The 18,955-nt window shown below is 39.3% G+C and overlaps 1 protein-coding gene across 8 annotated transcripts in view; it reads right to left on the bottom strand.

Moving 5' to 3' along the window:
• Positions 1-18,955, bottom strand: part of LOC122549908 (tensin-3) — a 439,923-nt gene that overhangs the window by 170,718 nt on the left and 250,250 nt on the right. For 3 of the 8 annotated variants that reach the window (XM_043690124.2, XM_087987223.1, XM_043690125.2), the window contains one exon: positions 10,137-10,178. The exons of 1 other annotated variant lie outside the window; for it this stretch is intronic. In XM_043690124.2, the coding sequence (XP_043546059.2) occupies positions 10,137-10,178 (42 nt within the window). Of the gene's footprint in view, positions 1-10,136; positions 10,179-10,375; positions 10,395-11,047; positions 11,306-12,765; positions 13,183-13,633; positions 13,705-18,955 lie in introns of those variants that run through there. 4 more of the 8 variants (XM_087987224.1, XM_043690128.2, XM_043690129.2 and 1 more) reach the window with 4 other exon arrangements.

Here is an 18,955-nt window from a genome sequence, read left to right as displayed (position 1 = left end):
TCTCCTTCCTAATGGAAGGATGTTGTGAAACTTGAAAAGATTCAGAAAACATTTACAAGAATGTTGCCAGGGTTGGAGGGGATTTGAGCTATAGAGAAAGGCTGAGTAGGCTGGGGCTGTTCTCCCTGGAGCATTAGAGGCTGAGGGGTGATCTTATAGAGGTTGATAAAATCATGAAGGGCATGAGTAGAATAAATGACTAAGTCTTTTCGCTGGGGTGGGGCAAGTCCAGAACTAGAGGGCATAGGTTTAGGGTGACAGGAGAAAGACACAAGAGTGACCTAAGGAGCAACATTTTCATGCAGAGAGTGGTGCGTGTATGGAATGAGCTGCCAGAGGAGGTGGTGGAGGCTGGTACAATTGCAGCATTTAAAAGGCATCTGGATGAGTATATCAATAGGAAGGGTTTAGAGGGATATGAGCCAAGCATGGGCAAATGAGACTAGATTTGGTTAGGATAACTGGTTGGCATGGACGAGTTGGATCGAAGGGTCTGTTTCCACGCTGTACATCTCTGTGACTTTATTACTTATTCTTCTACATTCCAATGTGTCAAAACTACACCTACTCAATTTCTTCTCATAAGGCCCATATCAAATGACTAAGCCTTTTTTGGAATATCTCCAATGCTACTACATACTGCTCATGGTATTCCAGCTGTGGTCTGAATGTGCATTATATAGTCTTAGCAAAACCTTCCTACATTTCACTCCATTCGCTTTAAAACAAAGGCCAACACTGCAATTATCTTCTCATAGGTGCTACTGTTTTGTGATTCAGGTTTTTTTTGCAGTTAGAAAGTTGCAGGTAATGAAAGGAAAACAGGGTCATGAAAGAGGCCAGAGGAAAAATGGGCCAGGGAGATGGATGATACCAGGGAGGCAAAGGATCAGGTGAGCCAGTGTTACCTCAAGCGTAATGGGGGCACATAGGGGGCATCATGAGGGTGAGAGACAGAGAGAGAGAGAGAGTGCAAATGGCTGTGAGGTGAGTGGAAGACAGAGAGAGATTTCAAGGGGAAATGAGAGAATGGAAGGTTTCAAGTTAGGGGTGGGGGAGGTGGGAGATGCAGGCTTGAAGAGAAGGAAAGAGAAAAATACTGTAAAAAGACAGATCAGTTTCAAAGGAGTCAACAAAGGACCAAGAAAAGCTTAAAATCTCTGAGGTAGCGAATTACTTGCAAATGAATGTGGTAGTTTTTGCTTAAGGCTGCTCATGTTCTGGAGCAACTCTGAGTGAGATTGTAATGGATGCTTTTGCGATGAACACAGTGCCAATTATTAAATTTAATCTGAGATACAAATGATCGAAACTGCCTGTTGAAAATATGTTAGCTGTTGCATATGTGATGGCAATGAACTGCCTGTGACCTCTGGGTAATCCAAGATGGAGGACAGGAAAAATCTCTGAATGGAACAGGTTGCTCCTTTATTGAGGTATTTTCAGTGTTAAAGGCGAGTTCCTTGAATTCCAGTAGCAGCAATTACTGTTTTATGTGTTGTTGTACTGTTTTGGAGCTTTGAAGAAAAAAAAAGTCACAACAATGGCAATTTTAAAAGTGAGAGGTACAGACAAAGGTGAGGTCAGTGCAAGAGAGAGAAAGAAACCCACACTGCCAACTGCACAACTGTACCTGCGCAGTTACTGCCTTTGCTATTTGATTTCATGTATCGCTGGACATCAGAGTGGGTCTCGGAAAATTAACAAAGTGAAATTCAAAACTGATCTTGGAGGAACCTGTTTGGGAGACGTCACAAGACAGAGACAGATAAGTGAATAGTTTTAAGTGTGGCCTTGGTGCCTTGTTGTAAATCTGCAGTAGTGAATAGAGTGGGTTCTTTCTTAATAATATGTTTTATTGAGATATGTCTCTCGATTAAACTTAAAAATATAAGCCATAAGTATTAAGTTAGCCTGAAGCAGTGTTTTGTAGAGGAATAAGATGGTGGTATTTTCTGGGTCTGTGGATTGGAAGAACCAAAAATGGCCTATAGCAGAGTGATACGCTATTCTTGTCGGATGTAGGGGTTGAGGGACCGTTTACGGGTTTCTGAGGATTATATCTGCAATAAATGCCGTTGGTTGCGAATCATATCAGATTGAATGGAACAGTTGGAGCAACAGTTAGAGGCAATGAGGAATGTACAAGAGCAAGGGAGTGTGATAGAAGGCAGTTATAGGAAGGGGGAAAAGTCTCAGATACAGTCACATATATTGGTTAACTCAAGGAAAGGTAAAAGAGGTAGGCTGTTAGTGCAGGAGTCTTCTGTGACTATCCCCATTTCAAACAGGTATGCTGTTTTGGAAAATGTAGAGGGTGATGGATTCTCAGGGGAATGTAGCACGAACAGCCAAGTTTCTGGTATTGAGACTGGCTCTAATGCAATGATGGTTACGTCGGGTTCAAAGAGATCGATTGTGTTTGGGGACTCTCTAGTCTGAGGTACAGATAGACGTTTCTGTGGCCAGCAGTTAAAAATCAGAATGGTGTGTGGCTTCCCTGGTGCCAGGATCAAGGATGTCTCAGAATGTTCTCAAGGGGGAAGGAGGCCCAGCAGGAGGACATTGTATACATTGGAACCAATGACAAAGGGAAGGGGGAAAGGATGGGATTCTGAGGGGAGAATACAAAGAGTGAGGCAGGAATTTAAAAAGGAGGTCCTCAAGAGTAGTAATATCTGGGTTACGCCTGGTGCAGCAAGCTAGTGAGGGCAGGAATAGAAGGATAAAGCAGATGAATGCATGGCTGAGGAGCTAGTGTATGGGAGAAGGATACACATTTTTGATTAATTTGAATCACTTCTGGAGTAGAAGTGACCTGTACAAGAAGGACGGATTGCACCTAAATTGGAAGGGGACCAATATACTGGCAGGGAGATTTGCTAGAGCTGCTCGGGAGGATTTAAACTAGTAAAGAGGGGTGATCCCCAGGAGATTGATCTCTTTCCGTACCATCAGAGACTGGTACAGTTGAGAAAAGAAGCAAGTCAAACAGTCAGGGCAGGCAGAACAAAGCAGAGAACAAGGTAGGATTGATAAATTAAACTGCATTTATTTCAATGCAAGAGGCCTAACAGGGAAGGCAGATGAACTCAGGGCATGGTTAGGAAAGTGGGACTGGGATATCACAGCAATTACAAAAACATGTCTCAGGGATGGGCAGGACTGACAGATTAATGTTCCAGAATACAACTGGATAGAAAGGGAGGCAAGAGAGGAGGGGGAGTGGCGTTTTTGATCAGGGATAGCATTACAGCTGTTCTGAGGGAGGATATTCCTGGAAATACATCCAGGGAAGTTATTTGGTTGGAACTGAGAAAATAAGAAAGGGATGGTCACCTTATTGGGATTGTATTATAGACCTCCTAAAAGGCAGAGGGAAATTGAGAAACAAACTTGTAAGGAGATGGCAGCTATCTGTAAGAATAATAAAGTGGTTATGGTAAGTGATTTTAACTTTCCAAACATTGACTGGGATTGTGATAGTGTAAAGGGCTTAGATAGAGAGGAATTTGTTAAGTATGCACAAGAAATCTTTATGATTCAGTATGTGAATGTAGCTACTAGAGAAGGTGCAAAACCTGACCTACTCGTGGGAAATAAGGCAGGGCAGGTGACTGAGGGGAGCACTTTGGGGCCAGCGACCATAATTCTATTCATTTTAAAATAGTGATGGAAAAGGATAGACCAGATCTAAAAGTTGAAGTTCTAAATTGGAAAAAGACCAATTTTGATGGTATTAGGCAAGAACTTTCAAAAGCTGATTGGGGGCAGATGTTCGCAGGTAAAGGGACGGCTGGAAAATGGGAAGCCTTCAGAAATTATATGACGAGAGTCCAGAGATGGTATATTCCTGTTAGGGTGAAAGGAAAGGCTGGTAGGTATAGAGAATGCTGGATGACTAAAGAAATTGAGGGTTTGGTTAAGAAAAAGAAGGATGCATAGGCCAGGCAGAGACAGGATAGATGGAGTGAATCCTTAGAAGAGTATTAAAGGCAGTAGGAATATACTTAAGAGGGAAATCAGGAGGGCAAAAAGGGGACATGAGATAGCTTTAGCAAATAGAGTTGAGAATCCAAAGGGTTTTTACAAATACATTAAGGACAAAAGGGAGAGAATAGGGCCCCTCAAAGATCATCCAGCAACACATTTTCAGATCTGATCTCCAGCATCTGCAGTCCTCACTTTCTCCCCCTCAAAGTTCAGCAAGACGGCCTTTATGTGGAACCACAGGAAATGAGGCAGATACTAAAAGAGTATTTTGCATCAGTGTTTACTATGGAAAAGGACATGAAAGATATAGAATGTAGGGAAGTAGATGGTGACATCTTGAAAAAGGTCCATATTACAGAGGTGGTGATGCTGGATGCATTGAAACATATAAAAGTGGATAAATCCCCAGGACCTGATCAGGTGTACCCTAGAAATCTGTGGGAAGCTAGGGAAGTGATTGCTGGACCTTTTGCTAAGACATTTATACCATCGATAGTCACAGGTGAAGTACCAGAAGACTGGAGGTTGGCTAACGTGGTGCAAATATTTAAGAAAGGTGGTAAGGACAAGCCAGAGAGCCTGACCTTGGTGGTGGGGAAGTTGTTGGAGGGAATCGTGAGGGACAGGATGTACATGTATTTGGAAAGGCAAGGACTGATTAGGGATAGTCAACATAGCTTTGTACATGGGAAATCATGTCTCACAAACTTGATTGAGTTTTTGAAGAAGTAACAAAGGGGATTGATTAAGGCAGAGTGGTAGACATGATCTATATGGACTTGAGTAAGGCGTTCGACAAGGTTTCCCATGGGAAACTGGTTAGCAAGGTTAGATCTCATGGAATACAGGGAGAACTAGCCATTTGGATACAGAACTGGCTCAAAGGTAGAAGACAGAGGGTGGTGGTGGAGGGTTGTTTTTCAGACTGGGGGCCCATGACCAGTGGAGTGCCACAAAGATCAGTGCTGGGTCAACTACTTTTCGTCATTTGTATAAATGGTTTGGATGTGAGCTTAAGCGGTATAGTTAGTAAGTTTGCAGATGACACCAAAATTGGAGGTGTAGTGGACAGCAAAGAAGGTTATCTCAGATTACAATGGGATCTTGATCAGATGAGATAATGGGCTGAGGAGTGGCAGATGGACTTTAATTTAGATACTTGCTGCATTTTGGGAAAGCAAATCTTAGCAGGACTTATACACTTAATGGTAAGGTCCTAGGGAGTGTTGCTGAGCAAAGAGACCTTGGAGTGCAGGTTCATAGCTCCTTGGAAGTCGAGTCACAGGAAGTTAGGATTGTGAAGGTGATGTTTGGTATGCTTTCCTTTATTGGTCAGAGTACTGTGTGTCTTAAATGCAATGAGACTGCGATGTTCAACTTGGTCAAGTGATCAGGTCAGTGTTAAATTGGGTTGGATACTAGTCTTTTGTACTGCATTTATTAAGTATTGAAACTGTTCTCTGAAAATAACTCATTTCCTAAAGTCTTAAGCAGAACAGCTTGGTAAACTGTGCCTTAAGGAGGAGTCACTGCATTGATCTTTTGAGAGCATTCTGAGAACTTCTGTTTGATAACACATTCACCTCCAACATTTGTAATTTATTTACTAAAGATAATTTTAATGATTATTGACTATGCATTTGACTTATGTTTTCTAAGCTGTACTCTTCTTCAGGGAGGTTGCCAAATGCTGGTCTTCCCACCACTGGTGAAGAGTGAAATTTCTAATCATTTCACCTTTGGCACGGTGACATGACAAGCAGTGGTACAAGTTAGGAAGGTACCAGAGAGCTACATAGGCTGATAGAAGGAAAGACGGATGGTGGAGCCCTTACATAGTGAAGGTCTAGAGATACCAAAGGACCAAATTTCCCTCCCAAACTTTACAGAGCAGTGGAGCAGTGCATCAGATGATTCTGGTTCTCTCAGTATCTAAACTCTGACACCTGCAAAGTCAAAAATTTGAGTTCAGCATCAGGGCACCATCATATTGCCTGAAGCTATGATGGTTGCCTCATGCTTAACTCTTAAGTGTCAAGCTTTTTTTAACATTAGTCACAGCTCTCAGTTTGTTGTGCTCATGGCCTAAAGCAGATACACTGTTTCCTCTCACTTTCCCAAACAAAAGGCAAACAAAGCTGCAGGCCAATTCTGAAAAATGGGATTAGAATAGTGAGGTGGCTATTTTTTTGACCGGTGTGGGCACAATTGATCAAAGGCCTTTTTTTGTCCCCTAGATCTCTATGACTTTACAAGAAAGGTGGGAGTGATGGACTTTGCAAAGGTTAAGGGGGTCAGTGACTTCTCCACACTACCTTTGTATGCTCCTATATAAGGCAAAGCATGATTTAGAAGTTCAACTGGTCTTCCACCACAGGTAAGATATGTCGGTCAATGCACAATTTTCTGGCAGTCCCCAATATGATGGCATCATTCCACCCTTTTTAAGTCAGCGACAAATTTGGGACCCAGAGATCATTTACCAAACTCTTTATCCCGACTCAATGTAACCAGCTTGAAATTCATGCTGTTCAAACAATTCTATGGTCCATACCATTTTTATTGATTAGCCAATGTTTTTTTAAGCATTTATTAAATCCTAGTCTACAAACTGAAATGTGCAAGTTTATTCCCAGGTTACCTTTTGAGATTGCACTCTTTCACCTCAATTCAATAACTACTCCTACAAAACTCACTTTCTCAATTTTCATTTATTTTGGACTGAATAGTAAGTACAAAATTTGTCATTCATTCTACTTAGACAGGCTCGATCTGAGCACTAAAATCAATAAAACTTTCTGTGGCTGAAGTCATGTCTGGCTTACGAAGGCCAACATTCCTCTTTTTTTTTCCATTTACCTCCTGGAACTTTTATTGGTGAGAATGTATTTTGTTCTGTCTCATGCCAACTTTCCACTAAAGCCCCCTCACTTCTCTCTCTTCTAAATTAATGCTTTTACTTTTGACAGTTTTTAATGCTTTAAAGATTCAAAAATAACCATTGAAATATTAAACCCAATTTTCATTTTGTTCATTTCTCCACTATTTCTTATTCCTTCGCCCTAACTTCTCTCTTATCTTTTGTTTCACCATTTACTCATTCATACCCTCTCTCTCCAGGCCAGGATTTGTTATCTATCCCCAACTGCCCTAGAGAAGGAGGTGGTGAGCTGCCTTCTTGAATTTTTCAAGTCCATGGGATGCAAGTACAACTACAATGCTGTTAGGAAGGATTTTGTCCCAGTAGTAGTGAGGGAATGCTAATATTACTCCAAGTCAGACTGTTGTGTGGCTTGGAGAGGAGCTTGCAGGTGGTGGTGTTTCCATGAATCAACTATTCTCGTCCAAGATGATGACAGACCATAGGTTTAGAAGGTGCTGTCAGAGGCATCCTGGTGAACTGCACCAGTGCACCTTGTAAATGGTACATACAACTGCATTGTGCATCAGTATTAGAGAGAGTGAATGTTGAAGATGGTAAACATAAAGTCAATTGGTTTGTCCCAAGGTAAACCTCTCAAAGACTTCAAAACTTGATGACAATTTGCATTGCTCTTTTCTTGGGTAATTACATTATCCGGCGATTGTATATTTTCATTCAGCTTTCACTGCTGTATTTGTTTGTCAAGTCTAGAATATGGTTATGGTATTTTAAAATAATTTTTGCCCAAAAATAGGGATGGGTAAAAAGCACATCTGGACTGAGAAAAGCCTCGAGATGATTAACTCACATTTTGTTTTCAAGTTTCCCTGTAAAAATGCTTTGGAATACCAACTACAATAGATGGTTAACTTCAAAACAATGGAAATAAAAATTCACTTGCTCCTCGGCAATGATGGTTGAGGTGGGGAAGGGGGTGGGGTGGTTAAGTAATCAGCTGGGATTCCCACTCTTGATGTCTGTTTTACTGACAAGTATATGTTTATGCAAAGTAGGTGAAAACATGACTAAAGACAAATGATCACTGACAGGAACATTCACCAATTTAAAAAGGTGAATTGCTTGTACAAGAAAGATGGGAGAAAAGATGTTTTCTAACACATCACAGAATCCAATGCTATTGCACTGGATGTCAAAAAATACATGAAAATAAAATTTAACTGTAACCGATGAAGAAAATCACAAAAAACAGCAGACAGTTGCTTCGAGAAGACAGAGATTTTGAAAAAGGATCTAAGTATATTATTTTTATTTTAAAATAAAGCACGGTCTCAGACTAAACAAGCTGAAAAGAAGGGTTTGTAGCAGTGGCGAGAGTCCAGGAGGCTTGTTAAAAGTAATTTTGTTCTTGTAAAAGTTTGAGACATTTTTATCTGTGAAGCAAAGTTAATTGAGGAATTCTCAAAACAAAATTCCTGCTTGCAAGTAGGGAGTAATATAATGACATACAAATTACAGACTGCCAACAGCTGCTTGAACAGCCCGAAATATTTGGTGTGCCTAACATGGTTTAAGCAGCAGCTTTGTAATTGATGTCTCTGGCTTGCTGATAATTGACAGACTTCTGACATAAGCAAGGACCATCTAAGTGGTGGAAACCATGTTTGATCAATTTTGAATCCATATTATTTTATCAGAACAAAACTACAATGATGTGTAACAGTTTAAGAAGTATATAGACAGAAATGAACAGGCCATGTGGACCATGTGCAGGCAAATGGGACTAGTTTCAAATGACATCATGGTCAGCACAGAGATGGTGGGCTGAAGGGCCTGCTCCTGTGCTGTACTGTTCTATGTTCTAGTTGATGTTCTGCAATGCATAATTAAAATGCAATAATTTGAATAAATAGACAATGGTTTAACAGTAACTTTCAGCGAGCAATTTTACATCCATGCAAAATTTTCCTGCTCACTAAAATGTATCCATCACAGAAGGGAACAACTTCCCACTTGAAGTAAATGCACCTACATCAAGTTAAGCAGATACATCGTTGACAGGAGGACTCTCTCCAGCTTAACTCAACAATTTGCTGTGTTATCAGATGCATGAAAGCAATTTTAGCTGCAAAAAATGATTATTCCATTTCCTATACTATCACCACGTTTCCTCAGTGGTCATGCACATTTGATCTCGGGTTAATTGAACCCTTGAACTACGAGATGTTGCCATTACAGAACTGCATTGAGTTTGTCCAAGTGGACCCCAAATGCTAGCAAAAAGGCAACATCCTCATCCCCCTTGGGCTGTAATGCTAAAATTTACAATGCCACCCAGGCCTTTAAACCCCCTCCTCCACAAAACGGAAAAAAATACTATCAAGAATTATGATGAAGTATCCACTATTTGCTTTAAACAGTGATGGAGAATAACTGGAAGGAATATCCAAAAGTGAAGTTACTGAGGCAGATAATAAAGGATGCCAACCCACACATGGAACTGAAATTCCAGAACTCTTAAAATGCATTATATTAACATTATATTAAATGGCTGTGTTTGAATCTGTCAAATATTAAGGAAATCGTTTCTCCAGGAAACTCCTCTTCCAGGTTTGCAGCCTCGAGATACCATATAGAATGCAATCTTAATTTGAAAAACAATGGTTATTTGCTGTGGTTGTTCTTCTGTTTGGTAACTTGGCACTTCTTTGTGTCAGAGACAGAGACTTTGAAGCACCTGCCAATCCACTGAAATTTCTTGCAGCAATTAACCTCAACTGATCGTAGAATCTGCCATTTTTCAGAAGAAATGTAACTCCATTATGATTTCCCAAGCAATAACCCTTTTCAAGACAAGCCCTGATAAATACAAAGGAGTATTTGCTTAAAACAGTGCTGTGCCCAGGTCCCAGAGCATTAGGATGCATTTCAAGTTGTTCAAATGATATGAAGCTGGCAACTTTGTAATAGAGCAACAACCATTAGTGAAGAAAAACAGGACCATGAAGAGGTCAATCTAAAATATGGTTAAATGTGGATTCAAATTCCATCATTTCACACCAAACATTTCAAGGAATGAAGCGGAATACTCAACTAAAGACAATTTTACAAAATAATGCCAGAACATTACAAGTCTTTTGCTAACCATACAGATTCTTTAAAAATGAACAAATGCTGTTAGTCCTGGAGACACAAACAGAACTTGTTTTTTTTTGCTGATCAAATCAATTCTGATTTAATCATGAAATCAAACGTTACCTACCGGACTGGTGACATGGCTTACAAGTGTATCCGAGTTATCAGGCTGTGAACAAAACAGAAAGGAAGTTACTGTTGAAACTTCGTTATTTCATAAAATATGATTTTACCTTTGAACTGAGTCACTGTTTTACAATGTCACTATCAAAAGACAAAGCTTTTTACTTCAATTAGCACCCACATTAGGACCTTCTCATAGGCTTACATCATAGTCATGTGTAACAGATAATGAATAATCCTCACCACTATGCAGTTTTAACCCTACATGATCAGAGCAAATATATTTCTGGAAACTGTTCCACCTCACTTCTACATACATCCCGAGGCTTCAGAAGAAAACACAAATGGAAGAAAGCAATCTGAATGATGAACTTACATCTGTGACCTGACAAGGGTTCAAAGGTTGCCCCCAACTATTATGACAAGACTACAGATTAACTGAACTCATGGGAAGACTAAGCCAAAGCATGTCTCAACTTGGATTCTCAACTACCTGCAGAGCTGCTCCCCTGTCAAACTCTTTCCTTCCACCTTGCTCCGATAGTGGATAATCAAGCAAAGTTCTATATCAGTGTCAATGCCATCTCCTGCTTCATCTCTATCCAGTCACATTGTCAACAGATGGCAACCATTAAAAATAATACAGGAAGCTGCACATTGTACCTTTTCCTCACCAAAACCAAAACAAAAATCCTACACTTTAAAGAAAATGCAAGATAATACAAGGAAACATTTGAGATTAAAGGATTGTCATAATTTTCAATTAAAACATGAAAGATCACTGTGCTGTAACCTTGTTTGAATCAATCCCAACACTTTTTAACTAAATTTACATGCACTCTCTGTAAGATTATAAATGTCTTTATTTTTTAAATTTACTACATGCATAATATACACAAAATATGAGTTACTTACAGATATTGAAAAGGTCACTATGTAACTTGATGTCAGACTTCTAATTCTCTTCATTCTGAAGTTAATAGTTGGTTCTCTTAAAGAAATTCCACACTCAGCTTTAACCTTGTCCAGATCATTAACTGATCAAATGCAGCAGGAAAATTAATGCAAATCTTGCTCTTTAATGTTGTGTTTCTCCATAGAAACACAGAAAAGTGCATATGTCTGCAGGCATAGGGACATTAAAATCTTGTTCCTACTGGTCATGGTTTCTGACTGAGTAATAAAGATAGGAAAGAGAAAAAAAAAGTGTTTTGTCCAATACTATTTTAATCCACGAGAACTGTAATACACTGTTAAGTGGTCATGTAAATTATACATAGTAAGAAAAATAAGCTCCCTCAGTGAGATTTTGAAAAGCTTGAGCAGGTTGTTCACTCTCACAACTTTAAAATACAAGGAAAACATTCAAATTCCACTGCATAATTTAGAGCTTTAGGAATTTGTTACCACCAAACAGTGAGCTTGCAAAATCATGGATATTTAAAGAAAATATTGCAGACGGCAATACTGACTACAGCTGTGGCCCATTTCTGACTACCCAAAAGTCAGTTATCTTTATGTTAACAATTCTCTGGCAATATCAATCTGCACAATGTTCACTCATTCCACATCGGTTTAACAATGTTTTCTCAAAACACTTTTACCAATAAACCCATACCACTGGATAAAGTTTCTCATCTAAAGCTGCAACTATACACATGGCCCTACTACTTCACACCATCTACCATACTGAGCCAGAACAGACAACATTAAGATACCTACCACCAGACAATGAGCTGCCTTAAAACCGTGTTCTTTCACCCAGTCCCATCAGTAACTGCCACCACCCCCCGTATCCCATTCACCTCCACCCACATAGAGAGAGTGAAGCATACAGACCATTAACTTTCCCAACCAAACACTGAGCAACATTTCAGCTGAGGAACCAACTTTGACAGCATTTTTCCATAATGAACACCTCTCTACATCCTCTAATCTCACTCTCCCTTCCCTTTCCTCAACCATCCCTGTTCCCTTTCCTTTCTACCATTTTCTCCTCCCTCCCAGAGGGAATGATGAGTATTAAAAAAAGGTAATACTTCGAAACGAATACACTGCTTCTCCAGGAGATTCATTCTGAAGTACACACAATCAGTCAGATAAACGTATCTCTTTTGCCAAAACAGAATAAACAGCACCTACTGGAGATCTAAAACACACACAGAAATTGCTAGAGAAATTCAACAGGTCTGGCAGCATGATTGGAAAGAAAGCAGAGTTTTTAAGTCCAGTTCTGACTAATTTTCTCTTGGCGTATCTCTTTCGCCAATTTTACTGTTCTGTACTTGCTCCTACTCCATCTGACTGCATCTTCCACTAGACAGCAAGAGTTGTAAGGGTTGAAAATGTTTATGCCCTTAAGCATTGGAGAAGGGGGCGGGGGAGAAGGGGGCGGGGGAGGGGGGGGGGGGGGGGGGTAGAGAAAACATTTTGTGGAATAAATATGACATGTCTGTTATCCCTCTGCTGTGATCGTGACTGTCTGGGAGTTTTCAGCAGATCATAAGTTACAATATTTCATCAAACTAAAGTCTACTGTCTTTCTCCCTTACTCTGTTCCAGTCATTCACTTTGAACAGCTCATCACAACAGGGAGAGTTTGGTATTTAAAACTGAAGTGAAGAAATAGTTACCTTCAAAATACTCAAGGGCCAAGTCCCTCATAAAGCCTTCGGCTTGGAGATCTTTTTTCCAAACAAAGCTCCTCCTGGCTCCATACAGATGCTTAACATTTTCTTTTAAACAAAGTACTGATTGTCTTCTTAGAACTCTGAAGAACTCCAAATGGACACAGACCAACTTCCTGCCCTGTTCCAACCTAATTTCTTTCAGCCACTTCTTGAACACAGCACTATGGTCCCTAAAAGTGGCCCAAACTACATTCATTTTACACCAGCACTGAACAGTCATGACCCTTGTTATACAGGTCTCTGGGTGGTGACTGCTCTTCATGTCCCTGATCTTTGACATGCATATGAAATCCAAGGGCAATGAGTTTTTGAAAAAAAGAAAAAAGCCTGGAATCTGGACTGTGAATGATTTTAACCAGTCACTATAAAAACATTCCAATCTCTGAACTTTGGGCATGCAAATATAAAACTTCCATCCATTTTACATTAACGAAGATTCCACATAAATTCTACTGCTGCTCTCAGTTGTTCTTTATCTCTGTCTCTGACTGCTTCAACATATTTTAGAAGACAATAGTCACTGTGATTTGGAGGTGCTGGTGTTGAACTGGGATGTACAAAGTTAAAAATCACACAACACCAAGTTATAGTCCAACCTGTTTAATTGGAAGCACTAGCACTCCGAAAGCTAGTGTTTCCAATTAAACCTGTTGGACAATAACCTGGTGTTGTGTGATTTTTAACAATTATTGACTGTGACTAATCGTGATACATTTGCCCAGGGTGAAATTTCACACCTTGAACTGATAGTGCTGCACACATCTTCAGCTCTCAGAAAGCAGATTAACGCATTTTTCTACATAAAACATACCTTAAATCAGTTCAAAAGGGCCCTTGTAAATTCCAGTTGATTTCCTTTCCAGAAAGGCTGCTTCCAACAACATACACTGATATTAAAAACAGTCTTATCATTTACTTAGCCAGTGCCCTTGCTGCCTATCATATGACCCTGACAGTTCCTTTTTATGCAATTGTGAAATATCAAAATTCTTATGACTCTTTTTAAACCCCAACAGTTGGAACATTGCGTCACCATACAAGTGGACAATAATTTGCCTCCTTTCCTGGAAGCTGGGGTGCATTTTCATAAACAACAGTTATCTTGCATTTCAACTAACCAGCTATCTGCACACACGATTAGTGAACAACTTTGATCCCAAAATGTGCTTCTGGGCTTACACGCGGATTCCAACGGGAAAAGGACAGTGAAGAAATTTGAGAACATCTGTTTCCTCATGCTAGAATGTTTTTCCATCTATTAAATGAAGCGTTAAATCTTTGGCTGCTCCCTGGACAATAAAGATCCCACAGCACCATTTGAAAGGCATGCTGACTTTTCCAAACCAATTTTCTGCAAAAAAAAGTTGTTGGCTGAAATTTAGTGCCTTCCCACCAAAGCATTTAATCAACAGTTGAGGAGCATTTAACCAAGGAGAATGGGACCAGCCACACTCCCATGTTTGCTCCGATGAAGTCCGGGTTGGAAAGATTTGTGATTTGTTTCCTGACCCACCACCAAGTTAAGTTCAGCTATTAATGCCATTAAGGGCCTAATCACATTTGATTGGTTCTCAAAACTTTTTTGGCAAAAAAGTAAGATTGAACCATGCTTCTGTCACCATGAGGTCAATAAACATTTGGGAGAATTCACAATTTATGGTCTGATTTTCGAAAGAAAGATTGTAGATGTGAAAACTTAACAGCAGTGCCTTGTGTTCAATCATTAACATTCTAAAAGACAAACAGAGTAAGAAAGGAATTGCTCCACCCCAACAGTTATGAAGTGGTGGAATTCACAGCATCAGAGTGTTGTGGCTGTTGGGACACTGAATACATTTAAAGAGGAGACAAACAGATTTTTATTTAACAATGGATTAAAGGGTTATGGAGAGAGGGCAGGAAAGTGGAGTCGAGCCTGAGATGAGAATGGTCATGATTAAGTTAAATGCTGGAGGGGGCTTGTGGGAATGAATTGTCTACTCCTGCTCCTCATTCTCATATTCTAATGCACTACTTAACAAAAAGAACAGAAGGTTATTACACTGAAAAAGTTTTTTATATATATAACAATTCAGAGAGATCATGACACAAAAAAAAGGATTCAACCCTTTACCCAGCAATATCCTTTACAGACACTCAAACGCAGGAGAAAGTGACGACTGCAGATGCTGGAGCTCAGAGTTGAGGTATGGTGCTGGAAAAGCACAGGTCAGGCAGCATCCGAGGAGCAGGAGAATCGACATTTCGGGCATAAGCCCAATTGATGAAGGGCTTATGCCTGAAACGTGGATCCTCCTGCTCCTCTGATGCTGGCTGACCTGCTGTGCTTTTCCAGCACCACACTCTCGACCTAGACACTCAAACTCGACCTAGTGAGCTAACTCTCCAATCTTAACTCATCAGTTTTTTTACTTAGCGAGTGAGGTTGTAAATGTTCCCTTTTAAACTTACCACCCGTTCATTAGATCTGGAGACTGGAAGACTTTTTTCATTATTTTAAATTGAAGTATTTTCCTAAACTATGTAGGATTAAATTTACTTTTTGCAGTAGAAAACTATTTTTCACTTTAATTGAAACAGTTAAAAGAAACAATCATAACAATTTCAGTGTTGTAAAACAACAGGTCAGATGATCACATTTAGCAAGTTGTTTTTTTTATTTATGACTGCAAGCAATTGTTTCAAATGATGTTTCTGCAAATGAGTGATGAAGAAACTCCAGTGAGACTGTACTTTCTATTGTTGCATGAGGATAGCTCAGTGTGTCAGATGAATACCATCACAAATTTGGACTGTAAATGTATTGATGCTACAAAAATATATAGTGCTCAGAATATCACCAGTCTGTACTTCAACTGCATTTAGTCACAAACAAGCTATGTCACCTCAATCAGTTTCAAACAAAAAACTTGCAATTGTCATCATAAAAATTTTAAATTCCTTTTGAGGAAGTGAGTTCAGATTTTCACAATCCTAAATTTAAAGAAGTATTTCTCAATTTCACTGTTTTAATGAGCTAGCTCCAAGCTCACTGTCGCCCTTACTCTTGTTTCTCCGCATCTACCCAACCAAATCATTCTCATGTTAAGCACCTCATCACAATGTACTAGACTCAAACAAATATTACAATGCTGGAGATCCAGCAATGCATCTTTGCAGAGGATTCATGCCCAAAGCGAATGCAATAATCCAGATGGAGTCTATTCAAGGCTCTACAAAATTGAGCCTCAATACTTCACTTGCAGATCTCAACTCTATTGAGATAAAAGGCTAACATTCCATTTCCCGTTCCAATTATTTCTGCACTACTTTATGCCCATGGACACCTAAACTATTTTACTCCTTCAGAGGCATGAGGGCTTATTAATAAAGTTACACAGAGTATACAGTACAGAAGGAAGCCATTTAATTCTCCATGCCTATTTTCCAAGCCACAGTTGAATTTGCTTCTCTCTCATGTTCAGGAAATGCAATCCAAATCACAACAACTCTGCCTTAAAAATGTTTTCACATGCCACCTCTAGTTCTTTTAACAATCGCCTTAGGTCTATCATATGGTTACCATTCCTTGTGCCATTGGAAGCTGATTCTACTTAAGGATACTCTCAAAAACACATCAATATTACGCACTAAGAAATCTTCCCTTAACCTCCTCTGCTCTGAGGGAAATTAACTTCTCTCATCTTTCCATCAAACTGAAATCCCCTATGCCTAACTTGGCATTATTCATTTTGTGATCATTCTCAAAGAGTGATGTTGAAAACTTGGACATCACATTCAATCATGAGCTGAACAATACGCTTTTTAATAAGCTCAGAATAATGATATTTCTTTTGTATCCAAATGTCTAGTTATTAAGGAAGCAGCTTGTATGCATCATTTAAAAAGTATTCGCAACTTGTAATCCTTAATCGACTCTTTTAATGTATTGATTTAAATTTGTTTTTCTGAGATCCTGAGCACATGATGTCACATTTGCCCACTCATTCCAAGGTATTGGTCAGGGCCTCCAGATTATGATTCCAGTAATATTCCCACCACATCATCATTCCCTTCTAGATTGCCATTAAAGGTTCTGTTAGGCTTACATGTTTTCATTGTATTTTTCCAGCATAAATAGTGTGCAATTAGATGAAATTTGTCAAATCACTGATTTCTATTAATTAGTTCTGCCATGACTGAAACTACATGCCCTGTGGAGAAGCATGGCCTCATGGATAACACTCTCCAGGTGCTCTGGTGTGTTCCACTTCCATTTGCTGGGATATCAGCCCTATTATGTGCATGAACATGTGCATGTGCATCCTGGCCTACACAACTCCCTCCTGCCTGAACACCCACTACCCTTGACTTCCCCAAACATTTCCTGCCCCATCCCAGCATCTACCACTCACCAAAACCATGAGCCCTATAACAACTTTGGGAAGTCATTTCAATTCTCTTAAAGCTTTCAAAACAAACAAATTGTTAATTCAAACTCCACTTGAAAAAAACCCAAATTCTTTCAGCTCAGAAAATTGTCGAACTAGCACAGCCATTCAAATAATTTGAAAAAAATGCAGTCATGCTGTCAAAATAAAAATATTCATTCAAAAACCATTTTATAGTAAAAATTTGTTCAGGAATTCATAAAACGATCAATAAAAAATAAGACTGACAGTCCACTTGACATTTATGTGAACAATCGCTGCTGAGCTGAATCATTGCAGAGTTTTGGAGCTCAGCCAAGCATTTTAAGGAGATTTCAGTGCACAACTGTGTCGACAAAACTTATTGAGGTGAATAGATGAAACCTGGAATGGACGATGCTCTGTCTTGCTGCATCAAAAGTTGAACTGATGGCTGCATAAATAATGTAAAGATCAAAGCAAAGGGTCTATGTGATGCAATAAAATCTGAACGCAAATACAATTCAGTAAGACAAAGCTCTTTATCCAGTGGTTGAATGTTACAATACATGTGAACACTGACATAATCATGCTCAATTTAAAGGTGACTTAACTTCTTAGAATGAAGGTCAATAATTGCATTAAAATATAAATTATCTTATAGCATTTAATAATGAAGTGAAGTTAGCAACTTTGAAACCTATTTGTTAAAAAATTCTTGAGTTCAGCATAGACGTCCCCTATGGATACCCATTCTTCTAACTTGTTATGATACATAATGTCTTCAGGAGTCTTCTGAAGCCACCCTAACTCCATGTTAACTGCAGGGGTTTCTGAAATCACTATTCCTGCATTGCAGTCACTGGCACTGCATTCTGCAAGTTCACCATACGGGGCACTCATGAAAACAGCAGACAATGGGAATGGAGTCCACAACTGGATCTTCCGTGCCTGATGTACACTTTCCTGCCATCAGGACAGGAAAATCTAATCCCAGACACTGACTTGCACAGTAATAATGCTGAATGCTGACACTTTCACTCTTATTAACACAAATTCCATGCAATGAGTTCGTGAAATACTAGAAAAGGCATATTTAGTGTACCCACAGTAAATACAAACCCTGGGTTTTCCACTTGTTCATAAGGCCACCCCACAACTTCTTGCTCATTTTGTTTCTCCTATTACTAAATCAGTAATCGAGAGAGGTACATTTTTTAAAAATTGAGAACTAATTAATAGTTCATACAATGGCATTCGATCATTAAGCACATATTTGGTAATTCGATGTGAAACAGCAGGGACGTCAATCCAAAGAAAGATTCTTTATTGTATGCCTATGCAATGGTAAATATTTAGAATCTTGGGAATGTAGAATTTATCTGAAAGTTCGGGGAAACTCAGTCAATGAGTGCTTTCAATGCTGAGACTGGTAGATTTTTGGGTCCTAAGTAAACTAAGAGAAACAGGGATCAGGGAGAAAATGGTGTCAAAATAAAGAATAAGCTACAACGTTCCTGAAACATATGACATACTACTGCTCCTAATTATGATACTTAAAAATCATGGGTTTCACTAAGAGAAAACTTGTGCAGTTAGCAACGTGCATTTACTGCAAGATGAACTCAGAGTCATAACACAATTTCAGTAAAAGAATGTTACAATATTGAGCTCAACCCAAAAATGCCAGTGAGTACCTCTTCTAGGCGTCACAAATCAGCTGAGTGTGATCATTTGATTCTTTT

This window comes from Chiloscyllium plagiosum, unplaced genomic scaffold (assembly GCF_037043375.1).
Source record: "Chiloscyllium plagiosum isolate Xiang-an unplaced genomic scaffold, Cpla_swu_hap1 HiC_scaffold_5, whole genome shotgun sequence".
NCBI classification, from domain to species: Eukaryota; Metazoa; Chordata; class Chondrichthyes; order Orectolobiformes; family Hemiscylliidae; genus Chiloscyllium; species Chiloscyllium plagiosum.
The sequence above is the reverse complement of the archived record's forward strand: the minus strand, read 5'-3'. Positions and strand labels throughout refer to the sequence as shown.